At 44.2% G+C, this 16,280-nt stretch overlaps 2 protein-coding genes across 2 annotated transcripts in view; both read right to left on the bottom strand.

The window, feature by feature from the left end:
- Nucleotides 1–16,280, bottom strand: part of NDUFV1 (NADH:ubiquinone oxidoreductase core subunit V1) — a 171,451-nt gene that overhangs the window by 130,603 nt on the left and 24,568 nt on the right. The window lies entirely within an intron of this gene.
- On the bottom strand, nucleotides 272–9,516 carry LOC134506045 (zona pellucida sperm-binding protein 3-like). Its single transcript, XM_063316077.1, has 9 exons — nucleotides 9,447–9,516; nucleotides 7,682–7,860; nucleotides 7,058–7,170; nucleotides 4,736–4,839; nucleotides 4,243–4,414; nucleotides 2,879–2,990; nucleotides 2,290–2,473; nucleotides 1,101–1,319; nucleotides 272–531 (listed from the first exon to the last, which is right to left on the bottom strand). The coding sequence occupies exons 1-9, from the start codon at nucleotides 9,514–9,516 to the stop codon at nucleotides 272–274; spliced, it is 1,413 nt and encodes a 470-aa protein (XP_063172147.1).

Below are 16,280 nucleotides of genomic sequence, written 5' to 3'. Positions count from 1 at the left end.
CAGCAAATCGGTTTTGCTTTCGGACATCACCCTGGATTTCCTTAGAAATGTCACCAACTGTTTATAATATGAACCCTAAAGTTGGGTTAATACTAGAACCTCTGAAACTTCTCCTGGCCTAGAACTGGGTTGAACACACATATTACAATTATGCTGGTCTATGATCATAAAGATTTGATGTGATACATATTACACTACTGCACGTTATGTCTTGCACTGGCAGTATTTATTTCTTAAATAATTGCTATCCACAAAGAAGTAGGTTGCCTTTCTAACATGTAGTTACTACACCATCAGGTTTCTTTGAAGTAGTGCTAGACTGTCCAGAGGTTCCAGCGCCAGATGTTTCAGCTGAGGCAGGTGCCATGGCCACAGCACTAGTTTCCCTCAAAACTGTCTGGACCGTCTCCATGTGATATCCTCTGTGTGAATGTTTGTTAGAGCAGTAACAGCCCAGGATGGACACCAATACAACAAAGAAACAGGCAACTAATATGACCACGGTGGCAGTAGAAAAGGGGAGATGAAGCCCTGTGAGGAGAAGAGAATGGGACAAAGATAGAATGGAAAGTCAGAATGGCAATTCAGAGAAGAGGGCAAACTGAATAATTACCAACATGGTCAGCTAGAAAACCGAGTGCCTCCTAGACCTGTTCACAAGACCATGTTGTTCTTTGCTATGAAAAAACTTACTTCTCTGGAAAAAGGAAATGTATTATTGCCTAGAGATCAGAAGGAAAATCCATCCTTAGAAAGAAACTGATACAGCTACCTGACTCTTAAGAATCACAAGTGAAATTCTATCCTTGCAGGCAGCTTTATAAAACAAGTTAGTTTATAATTAAAGACTTACTCTCCCTGACAATCATGCTTACAACTGTTTCTTACAGACATGGGTTTACTTGGAACATAAAGAACAGCTGATACATTTATCCCTGCTGAAGCCACAACCACCAGTCTCATAGGGTGAAGGAAGAAATGTGTTGCTTGCCATCTCACCAATTGCTCTGTGAAACACAGCATCATACCCACGGCCTCCATCCTGTCCCCCTGCCCCAAATCTCAACCCATCTAAACATGGAAAAATGTGGTGTTCTCACTAGAGGCATCTTCTTTCACTTCTTCTTTCCTCATAATAATATTCACCAACTGGTTCAGAGGTGGCCCAGCAGCATGAGGTGTGTTGGATGCAGCAGGGGCAGGGACGGTCACAATGGACATCAGCTCAAAGGTGCCAGAGCCATTCAGCAAAGAGGTGTGTGCCTGTTCCACTTTCAGTTCAATGGGACCAAGCTTGAGATCTACTTCTCCAAGTGCTCCTGGAAAAAGGCAGATAAAGGCTTGGAAATGCCCTACTTGCCCTGTAGTCCCATATGTTATTATCACACTGTCTTACACACTATGGTTCAGTTTCTCCATACTGTTCTTTTGATTCTATTACAGACACTAGAAATCCAAAATTGTCCTGAAGTCTGCTAATGTGGAGGAACAAGCTGGCTGCCTCTGTTTGGGCAGGTGCCAAACAAAGCCAGTGAATAAAGCATCATTTTGCTGAATGTTTTAAATAACAAATACTAAGCTCAAGGATTATCCTGAAAAGTGGATATTATTTATTAAATTTATATACTGGACTCTTGGAGATCTTGGAGTCTCCAGTAATAATTAAAGTGTCCATGGTTAAAAAAAAAACTGACCCAAAATATAAAATAAAAAAGCAGCAACCAATAAACCCAGATGGCAATATACTCATTAATCCCCCAGTCTTCTGAAAGAGCTCTGTTTTCACTAACCTCTGGAAAGCTACCACAGAGAGGACTAATCTTGCTTCCAGGAGGCTGTTTCAGAATACAGGTACCATTACCCAGAAATAATGTCTTGCAGCTTCAGCCCCTCTCACCTCATGAAAATGGGGCACCACCAGCATTTCCCCCCAGGACAGATACATTGGATGGGTTGATTCTGGTTGGAGAAGAGAGTCCTGCCGGTACCAAGCTAGAAGGGGCTTTATAAATAAAAACCAGCAATTCCAAGAGCTCTCATCTTTCTCCAACCATGGTCCAGGCATTGCTTCTAACACTTCATTTCTCAGAGCTTCTCAGGAAACCAAAGGTCATGCTGGAGCTGACCAACAGGGATTGGCACCCAAGGAGCAATCTTGTCAAGAGCCCAAGTCTCCTCCTAGTATCAGAGGCCAACAAGGCAATCAATGGGATCACTGGACAAGCTTCCTACAGATCCATCAGATGCCTCAGATGGACTATTCTAATAGGGAATGGGAGGTCATGCTACCTCTCCTCTGCTGATGCCTCCTTTTTCTTCTTTTGCTGCCACAGCCAATATGAGATGCACAGCAGGAGCAATCAACCCCTTCATGAGAGTTCCAGGTTGCAGTAGCATGATCATAGGAGCATGCCTTATTGAGATGGTTTGCTGAGCCAACAGGAACTGCCTTCAAGTGGCAGATGAGGTAGATCTAAAAATCAGAATAGATGTTAGATAGTAACTTAGAAGGGAAGAACTTGAGATGCTAGTTGGACATACACAATGGCAGATCAACTAACGTAGCAGCAAGGTACAGAAGAATCCATGGTTGTCCCCTGTACTGAAGCATCTGCTATTATTGGCATATCTTCAAGCATCTGCTGAGATGGAAAAGAAGGACATACCCCATTTCAATACCTCCCCTCAATACAGACAGCTCCAAAAGTAAATTAGGAGGATGGCTTTATTAGTCACCTTTTGAAGGTGATGAGACATCATATCTATGTATATGCTCTTAAGATTTTCCCCAACTCATACCCACCCATGAATCAAGTATAATATTACTCCTACATTTAGAAATTCAAAACTTCCATTTCTTCCCACCCTCTCTCTTAACCTGATTGTTGGAGGCTCCAATGAAGGTAAATGTATCCAGCTGGAAACGGAGAAACCCATCTTCTCGCATGGCAATAAAATGGGACCCACTGTGCTGCCCATCTACAAAGCACCTGTAGGATAAACAGAGACAATATGAATGGGCTCATTTTCCTTCCCTATGTTATCAATACTTCAAATTATGGCTTTACTTGTGTGTGTTTCAACAACATTATAGTGGTGGGCACAACTGCCAGCTGGGTGACTTTGAGCCAGAAACTCTAAGCTCAACCCACGTTTGTTGTTGTAGGGAAATGTCAGCCCCACTAGGTAGACCAGACCATGAAATCAACACCACAGAATGGCTAAAACTACTTTTATTGAGATCGGCTACAGCAACAGAATCTTGTAAGTCTGATTGTGCTGTCCCTCTCCTCCTTCTTATAGTTCAGTGAATTAGGGGAGGTGTCTGAGCCACTTTTGAATGTTATCTAGACACTGTTGAGTTTTAAAATGTTTTAGCCCCTTTTGCCTAGGAAACAGCACCTGCATCTCCATCAAGGTCATGTTCCTTGCTCTCTACTAGAAAATAGGAGGAGGGAGCATTATGTACACCAGATTAGGTTGTACAAAATAAAGTGGGATATCACCATTTTGATACTCTTGACCCCTGCCTGTAAGCTAGTAGCAGTAGAGGTGGTAGATTTCCAGATAAACATCTTACTTTAGAAAGAAGCTCATAAGCTTTTATTTTAAGAGGCAGGAAATCCTTACCATCTCTACACATTTTGGAAACAAAAGTAATTTCCTCCAAATCCAGGTTCAAGTTAATATGATGATATAGTAGCCATCTTTCACCATGCTAAACCATAATATCCCTGTATGGCTTTGATAAACTGTAGTCATGGATTTCTACAGGTCTCCCTTACCTATTTTGAGGCTTCCCAAAGTGCTGCTCCCCACTCACTACTTTTCTCTCAGACTGAGTCTGAGAACTCATATGGAACCTACTTTTCTATCTTTGGACACAAGTTTAGCTCAGAGGAGATCTGCCCTCCCGCAGCCACTTTGGGGAACCTATGTGCTTTTTATTAGATGGTGTAAATGTGCTGAAAAGATGTGGCCCCTCCAGGGAAAATTATTGGCAGCCAAGTTCTCAGCCATGGAATTTGCCAAACATTCTGAGCCCTCAGCTATTTTAATTTTCAAGTCCCCATTCACTTCCAAGCAAATAACTGAGCAGAGTTTACCCTCAAGGTCCAACCAGAAGGAGCTTTCTTTCACATAAGTAGGAACCCAGCTAGAGATGCTTACTTCTACTAAGAAACATGGGGCTACTTGATGATCACATTTCACCTTGCTGTGCCTGTACTCTCAGCAACTTACCCGTGATTTGTGATGACCTCATATTTCACAGAGGATTCTGCATTTGGGCGGGCCACACATTCATCCACATAGATTCTCAGTGGTACATGGTTATCCTTTCTTACTGATGCCTGGATGTTGATGAGGTCCCCAAGATAGTAAGTAGGGTCACTCATCAGTTGTGACCAGCTACCTGAAAAACAATATATTAATAGAGCACCATCAACATCACATATAAGCAACTTGCAGCTTGCTGGCAAAACACCCCCCCCCCAATTTTTTGGGTAATTTCCCAAGCCCCTTCTTTCCTCAATGCAAATTTCAGTGATATGGTTTAATGCTTTAAATACTCTTTAAAATTCACATTGGGGATTTAAAAATGGTTTTCTCTCTATCCCACCAAAACGCCCTTCAATCTCCCAATGAATTCAGGTAGGCAACTCCCAGATTTACTTAATACTACAACTCTCTATAAGTCGATGGAAACCATATTCTCCTTGATTCACACACTCACTGTCATAGACTTCCAGCGCAAAGGCCAGGCTCTGTTTCTCCATCACGGTAGAACTGAAAGGGACCCAAGTAGGTCGGAGTCCAAGGGAAGAGACATTCCAGGACCTACATTTAGAAACCAAGTTTCATCTAGTCACATCCTCTTTGGCTTTCCACAAGATAATATGAAATGCTTTATGTTGCACAGAGGAACATCAAGAGTGCCATCTAGGAGTTCTGCTGTTTGAAATCCCAGTGAAGAAGAAGTTTCAGAGCTTCTCTCTCTGGCTGGGGAATTCTGGGAGTTGAAGTCCACCCAGCTTAAAGTTGCCAAGGTTGAGAAACACTGCTCTAGACTTCGCTGCAGGGTGATATTTGTAGTCCAGAAAATAAACAATCATGCCTTTAGCACATGGCAGGAGCAGCATTATGGGGACAAGAGATAAAGTTGAGGTGGTCAGGTGATTTCAGAAAAACTGGAAATAACTAACAAAGACTCTCAGATACACCCTCTTAGATTTTCCAAATGCATATGCAAAGGTCTCTGATCATTTCTTATTATTTCCTTTTTGCACTCTACCACCAAGGAAGTTTTCTTTTCATCACCAGCTGGCTTATTTGTTTATGTGTATTAATCACAGGTGTTCAACTACACAGTTATGTTCCCCTTTGGTTTCTTTGGGTATTACAGAAGACTGTTTTGTTTTGTTTTGTTTTGCAGGGTGAGGTCTGTTTAAATTCTATGCCTTCTGGGCTTTAGGAGAGTAAATCCAAAGCTCCTTTGGGGTTAATACTGTTAAACCTACCCTGAAGAGGAATCCTGAGCAGGAGGGCTGCAACTCTCTAAAAAGCTTATACTCCAGGGATCTCTAATTGTTCTGGACTAACAGACATACTAGGAAAGCTGGAAAACATTCCTGCTTACCACATGTACATAAATTGACAGCAAAACCACCCTTCACAAAGGCAAAGTTATACAGCCTTTCCCAAAGCACAATTAGGCATAACATGTACACCAATGAATGGGCAGGCTCTGGTGTCTGCTTTTCTGCAAAGTGCTTCCCAGCCTAGTCTCCCCAAGCTTTTCCCAGCTTGCCTCCCAGCATCCAGGCTTAGCAAGTAATAGCAACATCAGTTTTTCTTTTAAACGCTTTGTCAGACTGCCCTGACAAACAGAGATCTAGGCTAGCCTCCTGCTGCTCTGGCCTTTCCCCTTTCCTTTGGGTGCCTCAGGGCCAAAAACATGCTAGAAAAGACTACAGAATAGAACAACATGATGTTTGATTTTCGTTAGGTAAAGGTTCCCTTTTAGTCATGTCCGACACTAGGGGCCGGCGCTCATCTCCCTTTCATGGCCAAAGAGCCAGCGTTGTCCGAAGACACTTCCACATCTTATGGCCAGCATGACAGTCATGGAACGCTGTTACCTTCCTGCCGAAGTGGTACCTATTTATCTACTTGCATATGCATGCCTTTGAATTGCTAGGTTGGCAAGAGCTGGGACAAGTGTGGGAGCTCACTAGTCAAGGTAAAAATATTTATTTTACTTCTTAAGGGATGCATAGAACTTTACCAAAATTTTTGATGCTCTGGGCACCATATTGTCCTAGCTGCACCATTAAATATATAATCAGCCTAGGGCATTTTTTTTTTAAAGATGAGAAAAGGGGAACGGCTTAGAGGGAAAGTCTTTTCTCCTCCTTTTCTCCAATGTATCACAGCCACATCTTTCTTTTGTTTGCTATTTTCCCTGTCAGCCATCAAGGTATTTAATGAGTGACTTGATGTGGCTGCTTTGTTTGTAACATCTAATGCTCTCTCCTGGCCTTTTAATAATATTAATGTTTTAATTATTATTTTTTTACTATTGTTTATTTTATAGTTTTTATTGTACACTGCCCAGAGTCACATTTTGTGAGATGGGCAGCCGTATAAATATGATAAATATTTTGATGGCCAGATGTGGAGAAAGGCTAAATTTACTAGGACTCCAATCTTTTCATTCAGTGCTTCTCAAATTTGTCACCAGCTTCTTGATATAATTTATCCACTAGAATTTGAATTAAATGACATTATAAGACTTCCTAGAAGGAAAGATGCAGTTAAGTGAAAATCCAATTCAAATTAAGTCTCAGAGCTCTGGATAGTGGTGGCAATTATGCCAGTGCCAAGTGTGTAAGAGAAATTCTATATAAGTAACTTCTCGATCTGCTTTAAATAGATAACAAATGGGAGAAGCTAGATTCCCACATTTCAGTACTTGAGACTCGATCTATAGACACACAGAGTAATTGTAACTGAGGCTATTTCGCTTCTTTCACCAGCATGTTACTCCATGACTTACCTAGGATAGAAACAGTTTATAGCATGGGAGAATGGATTGGTCCGGATCACCCCATCTGGAGCTGAAGGCACATAGTGGAGAATGTTCTTATAATGGATGCTGCCTGGAAGAAGCTAGGGGTCAAATAAAAAATATGCAAAAGCTAATTTTAAGTCTGTTACAGGTTTTTAGACAATGTTACAGTCTAAGATGACTGAAGGCCTTTCCTCACTGTTGACTTAAGGTGCCATTCACCCATCCTTGAATAAACAAACATGACCTCAATATGATATTGCTGCCCCTACCTGCTGATCCTTATCCTTTCTCTAATGCCTCAGTTCTGGCTCATGGACACACAGTATTATTTGAATTTGGCATAATTTTGTTCCAACATTCCATTGAGTTGGGAAGAATGAAAAGAGACCATGGTCATAAAAGAGTGAGAGGTATCTTATTTAGCAGTCTTCGAATACCTGAAGATTGTTGCATAGAAGAGGGAGCAGACTTATGGCAGGACCATAACCATTGCTACTATACAGAAGGGAAATTGCCTTCTCAAGTAGTGTTGCAGTTGCCTTCTCAAGCAATGTGAAGACCTATATAGTTAAAACTATCCATAAAATTCCAAACACAGTGCTTCCTTACTTGTCTGGTGGCCCCACAAGCAAAGAGAGGGTATTCCAGCAGGAGAATATTTGGATGCACAGCCGTCACTGTACAGCCAGATCCCAGAATCAGTTCATTGGCATTGACCACCACGCCAGTCCCAAAGAGATCCACAGGCACAGTGATCACTAGATGTGAGCTTCCACATGATACCGAAACTGCAGAAGATATAAGAATGGGTCAGCAACCTGTGAAATCAGCATACTCCTCCACAACCAGGAACATGCAGGGGTTCTCATGAATGGCACCGTTATGTCCCTAAAAAGATATGGAGGATCCAGAGGATCAAATCAGTGCTCCAGTCAGCTGAGGATACCATTGTCCACATTGCACAAATTGCCCCTAAAAGCCCAGGAGGAACACATAGGGGCTGCTTTTGTCCTTGGTCCCCAACAACTGGCTTCAGAGCTGGCCTTACATTTGGCAGAGCAACTAGCCAGCTCAGATGGTAGATGTCAGGGGATTAGGGAGTGAGGGCAGCCACTGCAAGAAAAGAACCGTGTGGCTGGCCTGAAGCCCCTACGTCAAGTCTACTGCCAGGAGAAGAGCACTGTTCTATGCCATCCTTATGTTTTTAAAATCTCTGCTCAAAAGTCAGAGTTTCTAGGAAGCTTTTAATCATCCTCCATTCCTTTTGTAAGTAAAACCAACAAGTAACTAAACTAATCACACATTCAAAGCTTGTCCTACACTTACAGTAGGTGCATGGAAGCAGCCACTTCAGATGAAGGAACTGCACAGGCAGAAAATTAGGGTCAAGCTCTTGGCTGCATCTAAGCCACCAAGCTCTTTAGAGGATTTCACAGCCCTATTGAGCCATTTTGTGGCTCTGTTCACATGTCATGCTGCTTTCCCATAGTTAACTAAACCACGACTTATTCAACTGACCCAACTGTCAACCCTGAACTAATCACAATATTCAAAACTAAAAGGCAATTAGTCATTTGTGGTCCAGGGAGTTCTGTAAATTTACCTTGCAAGCACTGCTCGAAAGCTGCCCTCAAACTGATACACTGGCTGAGTTCACACAACTCCTTTAATTTGGTTTGGTTATTGAGTTATCCTGTTTTCCAGATATATACAATATATTGATGCAAAAATTAGCTAACAGTGAGGTTGCACAACATAGTTAGCCACTAAGAATCTATGGACTGTATCTGTTCATTTCAAAAAGAAAAGAAAGAACCGCTTTCCTTAACTCTACCCCAGCAAGCCTTCATGCAACTGAAAATCTATTTTGCGCAAGCTAACCTAATTAAGGGGTCTTCCAAACAAGACTTGTTTATTGATCTGAAAGCACACTGAACCTAGCAAAATGCCCAGAACTCAAAAACCATTGGGTTTTCTTTTTAAATCTGCACCAGATTCCCCACTTTCCCCCCCCCCATTTATTTCTTGGTCAGGTGTCCTAATAAATAAACTTTCTCCCCATTCCCAGCATTGGTGAGCTGGGTGGTTGCTATTTGAGCACATTGAAGGAAGAAAGCTAACTCTCCCCTTACATCAAGAAATGCACACCAGCAGCAAGACAGCTTTAATCCCCATTAAAATAGTTTTGGATTAAACTTGTAACTTATCAGATATTTAATAACAGGCAACATCTTGTAATAAACATTTAAACCTGTTCCTCTGTGGGCTTAGTACAGTACACACCAAAAACAAACAACCAAAATGGCTAGTTAAAGATTAATCCTTCCACCTTTTCTTTCCATTTCTCCCAGTTGCATTCCCTCCCTGTATTTACCTGAGGCATTCTGAGTAGAAACACCAGTGATTAAAAGCAATAAAGCCCATATTCTTAGATGGTTCTCCATCATTCACAGCAACTACTCAAGAATTCTCTCAGGTGGGAACCGAGTACTAGGCCCTCCCACTGGCTTCATTTATAGCGCATGCAATACTCAGGTGCCTTGGCTTCTGCCAATGAGACTGTGTAATCCATTTCCTTACCTAAATGAAGTAGCCTTTCTTCCACTCTGAGAGAATTCAGAAGTGATATGCTTCATTCTCAGGCTGGGTTCACACCCCGTTCTAGGATAAAACACAGGCTGCTGACTTCTTAATTCACATAGTATAGCCTGTCATAGCAGTTCCACCATGTTGTGCAAATCCCCAAGCCAGGGCATTTTGGAGCCAGGAACAGAATTTGTAACCACGATTTATTGCTGGTTACGCATTCTGGTTTCCATTAATCCAAAAGGGCAGCTACTCTGAATTCAGCAATTAAGTATGCTAGATAGACTGAAGTACATAGAATGTTGTTATGAGACATTGTAAGTGGACTCATAAACTGAACTAATAGTTTCTTTGGTTTTGGGTTCGTGTGATGTGTAAACCCAGCAGTTGTGGTTTGTTCAGCAGACCATGGATAAAACAAACCCTGCCATTTTCACTATGCATTACAAGAAATAAAATGTTGCGAGACATAAAGGACCAGAATTTGAACCTGAGGAAAAAGTGTGGAAGTGCAGAGGAGGAGAAAAAGCAAGGAAGCCACCTAACAATCCATTAAGATAAGAAAATCTGGAATAGCGGCTATCAAAGATAAGAACCACCATGCAATAGGTCGCAGAGCGGTCAATGAAAGGCTGAGGTGACATGAAAGAAATGCCTGGCAGGTGCTGCTGCCAAAGGATAAAAGAACAAGCTGTGCAGGCCTCTCTTGGAAGACCCTCAGTCTGCACACAACTATCAATTATGGAGCACTCCGGTCTTGCTTTGTAGCAGGCGAGTATGAATGTGTGTATCTGTGCTGCATGTAATGCTCAAACAGTTGTAATTAATAAAGCTTTTGTAAAGTAACAGAGACTCTCAGGATGCTGCGAGTTCACTTGAGTATTTCATTATTGTTTAAGATCCTTGACTTCTGTATCTCCATTGAAAGCATGTGCGTGACTCCACTAATAAATCCATACCACCAGCAGCAGCAGCTTATGTACTACTAAGTCTCAGCTGAACCAACCTAGCCATAAGTGCATTAGGTAGGTCACAAAGGAGGTGACTTGCACATGTCTCTCACCTGGGAGCTTGAAAGAGGGAAAGAATGAGAGAACTATTAATGGGGGAACTTATAACCCATATTCAGTGAAATTTATTCGCAAACAAGCATCCACGCATTTCAACTGGATGCTGTGCGGCTATAAACACTGGGCCATCAAACAAGGATTCCTTTCCTTACAATACTGCCAGCAGAATAATCCAGTGCTATCGGCAGTTCTCATAGACCACAGCAACTCCATTGGGAGACAACAGCCAATGGGCTACAGAAAAAAGCTGACCAGGGACTGGACAGGAGGGGACACACCCACATCAGCCTAGAACGGCCCATAAGCACTGTTCTGATTCCACCCATGAGAGGTCACCTCCCTTGTACTATGTGCAGAGGTGTTAATGGGAACAGCCCTTTTTCTGGGTTAAGTATTTAAAAGGACTTTGGGTTCTGGTATTAGCCCTGTCCTCTCTTGCTCTGCTGATCTTTGAAATTTGCCAGTGAGAGAGCACCTCAGCCTGCAATTCCTTATCCTACCTGAGTGTCATCATTCCGAAGCTTCAGTGGCAAGACAAAAGAACATGAGGCATCAGTTTCTTTTCCAAAGAACTCTTAAAGGTTCATCAAGACATTTACACTAAGGATGACATCCAGCTCGGCTTCTGTTGCCTTCCCTGTGGAATTATAATGCAGGGAAACTTGGATCAAACATGGCAAAAAAACCCTCTGCCTTCCCTTAGTCTGTAGAAACCCGGCGTTGGCACAATCCCAAGATGATTAAATGAAAGTCAGCAGAGCTTCTTGCTTCTCCCCATTGCATGTATTGTTACTTTGGAATAAACAGGCGTAGGGAAGGACAGAGGTGTTCCTCTGTCTTTTGCTTGTTCTTCAGACAGCCCTGAGAGACATCTCTCCCTCCCGCTTCGATGCAGAAGAACAGGTGACAGCTGCCCTCGCATGGTATACTTACCAGTGGCTAACTGGACCTTAGTTTATTCAATTAACCCAGTTTTCTGCAGTTATATATGACCTTGAACCCTGAACTAACCACAGGGGCTGGGTCAGGGTTGTGCAAACACAGCTGGCATCAGGAGACAAGCATTGCCACATAGGACCAGTCTCTCCTTCTTCAAAACCTTGCTCTCTACAGCTGTTAGGGAACGAAAACTGGTCCCCTGGAAAGTGTCATGAGTAAGGATGGCGAGCAGGGGGCTCCCATCCAGACTGTTAAGCGCATGCGTAGCACTGAGGTAGCCATTCAAAGAGACACAGATCAGGACCGCCTTAGCCTTTGGGGTTTATATGGCTGGGTTTTTCCCACGCTTCTTCAGTTTGTTAGGATTCCTGTTATGTACAAGCAATAAAACATTAGAGACCAGTTCCTTGTCTCAGCGTGTTTCCTGGCAGTTAGGACATCAATCCTAACAAACTCCTACTCCCATCAAAAGAGGGAGGAACAAGAAATTAAGGAGAGACATTTGGAAATGTCTTCAGAAAACCAAGAAATGCGGCTCGCCATCCAACAATTGGCAGCAGCCCTGCAACAACACCAACAACAGGTAGATCTCCAGATCAACACATTACAAGCTGCCATGCTACAGCAGTTACAACAACCAGCTCCGATTAACCCACAACCGGCGCCAGTAGCAGCAGCAGCAGCTCCGCCAGTAGTCTTGAGATCCCAGGGCAGTCTACCAGAGAAGTTTGGAGGAGAAGCAGGACAGTTGAGAACCTTTCTCACACAGTGCACAATGTTTTTCGACAGCAGACCAGCAGAGTTTCCCACAGACAGAACCAGAGTCACCTTCATCCTAAGCCTGCTAAAGGGACCAGCAGCCAAATGGGCTATTTCCATGGTGGAGAACAACGACCCGATTCTCAACGACTAGCAGAATTTTCTGGCAGGGTTCCGAGCACACTTTGACGACCCGATCAGAGAGGCCATGGCCAGCTGGGAAATTTGGAAACTCAAGCAAGGTAACAAGAGGGTGGGAATCTACATTGCTGATTTCAAGTTGTTAGCAGGAGATCTGGACTGAAATGAGAGTGCATTAAAAGACCAATTCAAACAGGGGCTGGATGAGGAAATTAAGAATGAATTAGTGCGCCAGGGAACACCAGCTACCCTAGAAGCCTTATATCAGTTATCGGTGGTCATAGATGCCAGGCTAGAAGAGCTCAGGCAGATGCAGCCGGGGAGAAGCAGGACCCTCAGAGCGTTTCCAGGATTTCCAGCTCTCTCCGTAGCATCCACTCACTCAGCACAAGATGAACCAATGCAGATTGGGGCGAGCAGGAGACTGATTTCCGAGGCTGAGAGGCAGAGAAGGAGAGAGAGCGCCCTTTGTTTCTACTGCGGAGCCCAGGGGCACATGGTGAGAGCTTGCCCAGCGAGAGGCCAAGCAACTTCAGTAAGACCCCCAAGGCAAGCAGCTGAAACAGGAACCATCTCCACCTCTGCTTCCAACCAGGGAAACTCCATCGGTCTCCCTCCACAGAGCTCAGCAGGGAGACCATCAATCAATTAAGGAGGACTCATTCCGAGGATTCCAGGCAAGCCTTTTACTACTTACCCGTAATCATGCACATCAGCCCAGAGCACCAGGTCGAGCTAGAGGCCATCGTGGATTCCGGAGCTTCAACAAATTTTATTGATGTGCAGACCGTACAACACTTCAACATCCGGACCAGAGAATTGCCATGCCCCATAGAAGTGGAGACCATTGACGGCCAGCCCCTCAAGGCAGGGCCGATTAGAAGACTCACAGAACCGGTGCAACTGACAACGGGAGACCACACTGAGTGGATCCAGCTTTATGTTACTGCATCGCTTAATGTGCCGGTAATCCTAGGCACGCCTTGGCTGAGGATCCACAACCCGTTGCTTAACTGGTCTACAGGAGCAATCTCCTTCCCAGCTAAGGAATGCCAGCACCACAAGATTCAAGCTGCTCCACGCTCTCCAGCAACCAACGCAGTCACGGAAGCAGGGGGGGTCCAGTTGCCAGCCAAGCATGCAGATTTTGCAGACGTTTTCAGCGAACAAGAGGCCACAGCACTACACCCCCCCCCCCATAGGGACTGTGATTGCACCATTGAGTTGATACCAGGAGCCAGGGTTCCAGCAAGGAAACAATATCCCATGTCTCCCAAGGAACTAGCCACCTTAAAGGATTACTTGGACTCCAATCTCCAAAAGGGATTCATCCGACCATCTACTTCCCCAGCGTCTGCTCCTACCTTCTTCGTACCGTTGGCACCTGCAACCCAGGAGACACCCATGAGAGTGGTCCATGATTTCAGTTTTTTAAATAAACAAACAAAAAGAGAATCCTATCCTCTGCCCTTAATCTCGGATCTGCTAGATCGCTTACAGAAGGCACGCATTTTTACCAGGTTGGATCTCAGGAGTGCGTACAATCTGATCCGGGTGAAAGAGGGGCACGAATATCTGACTGCCTTCGACACCAGGTTTAGCAAATTTGAGTACCTTGTTATGCCCTTTGGCTTGTGTAATGCAGGAACCATATTTTCCAGATTTATGAATCAAGTTTTCTCTGATTTACTAGATAAGTATCTGGTCATTTATCTAGATGACATATTAATTTTCTCTGAGGATGCTACAACTCATGTAACCCATGTACGTAATGTCTTGCAAAGACTGAGAGAGAACAGGCTGTTTGCCAAGCTAGAGAAGTGTGCCTTTGATTTAACTGAATTACATTTCCTGGGCTATAAAGTATCAACAGAAGGCATATCCATGGATCCTTCTAAGGTCCAGGCAATTCTATCTTGGCCACCTCCCCGAAATGTTAAAGATGTACAAAGGATTCTAGGATTTTCCAATTTCTATAGGCGTTTTATAAAGAATTTTAGTGACAGGGCTAGACCCCTCACACAGCTTTTGAAGAAGGGATCAAAATTCATTTGGGGGGAGAGACAGCAAGCAGCCTTCCAAGAATTTAAGCAACTCTTTGCATCCCAGCCACTGTTAAGACACCCTGATCCCACGAAGCAATTTATAATGCATTCAGATGCTTCAGATATTGCCATTGGGGCGGTGTTATTGCAATATACAAACAAAACTGAGAATACATTGCTTCCTTGTGCCTTTTTTTCATGCCTGCTCTCACCAGCAGAGAAACTATGATGTTTTGACAAGGAGTTGCTGGCAATTAAAGCAGCATTCCAAGAGTGGAGGCACTGGCTGGAAGGTGCAGCCCTTCCTGTGAAAGTTTGTACCGATCACAAGAATTTACAGCTTCTACAAAACACCAGATCCCTCACCCCACGCCAAGTCAGATGGAGCCAGTTTTTCTCCCGTTTCAATTTTGTTATTTCTTATGTGTCCAGGGTGCAAAACTGCTTGGCAGACGCCCTGTCTCGATCCTTTCAGGCAACCCCCGCCACTCACCAGGAGGTACAGGCTGCTATATTACAACCTCACAACTTTGATCAGTCTATGAGGGGGAACCAGACAGAGATTTTAGCAGCAGGCAGACAAGCAGAGGACCTATTTACAAGAGTCAGAGCTCAGCAGCAACAAGACCCGTATGCCAGGGCCAGGATGGATGACCTCCAGAGGGGCCCGCAAGACACTACCCCCCCATTCAATGTGGAGGCAGGAATCCTCTGGCATAGTGGGCGATTATATATTCCCCCTTCATTGAGGGAAGAAGTACTGAGACTTTGCCATGACCACCAAACGGCAGGCCACAGAAGACTCTCCATAGAGCTCTGAGAGACTACTGGTGGCCTAAGATGACTGCAGACAAAAAGGGTTACGTTGCTTCTTGTCACACCTGCAGACGAGCCAAGCCTCTCCCAGGGAAGCCCACAGGACTCTTGCAACCCCTACCCACCCCCAGTCAGCCTTGGGATACTATCTCCATGGATTTCATCACTGATTTACCCCCGGTCCAGGGGCTGACATCCATACTAGTGGTGGTGGACCTTTTCACAAAAATGGCGCATTTTATTCCTTGCAAGGGCCTCCCATCTGCACCAGCCACAGCGCAGTTGTTCATGGACCATGTTTTTAGGTATAGAGGCATGGTGAATCACTTGGTGAGTGACAGAGGCCCACAGTTCACTTCCAGGTTCTGGAGGGCCCTTTTCCAGTCATTAGGGGTCCAGATCCACCTGTCATCAGCGCATCATCCTGCCAGTAATGGGCAAGCCAAAAAAATTAACCAGTGGTTACAGCAGTATCTCAGGTGTTACACCACTTATCGGCAAGACAATTGGCCAGCCCTGCTGCCCATGGCAGAATTTACTTATAACAACTCTGTGCAGTCATCTACCCAGATGTCTCCGTTCCAAGCGCTCTACGGGGTTAACCCTCGGGTGTTGTCCACCTCCTCCCAGCAGGGAACTGTTCCAGCCGCGGCTGATTTTCTTAAAGAGCAACAAGCCGCACAGGAGTTGTTAAAGGAGCAGCTGAACAGGGCAAAGAGTGCTTACAAGAGGGCTGCAGATGCTCACAGACAGGAAGGGCCAGCGATTACGGTAGGAGACAAAGTGTGGCTCTCAACCAAGTTTTTGAACTCTACCAGACCCTCCAAGAAATTGGACTCTAAGTTTGTGGGC

The sequence above is a fragment of the Candoia aspera genome, chromosome 1 (genome assembly GCF_035149785.1).
Source record: "Candoia aspera isolate rCanAsp1 chromosome 1, rCanAsp1.hap2, whole genome shotgun sequence".
Taxonomy (NCBI): domain Eukaryota; kingdom Metazoa; phylum Chordata; class Lepidosauria; order Squamata; family Boidae; genus Candoia; species Candoia aspera.
This window is presented reverse-complemented; position numbering and strand designations above follow the sequence as displayed.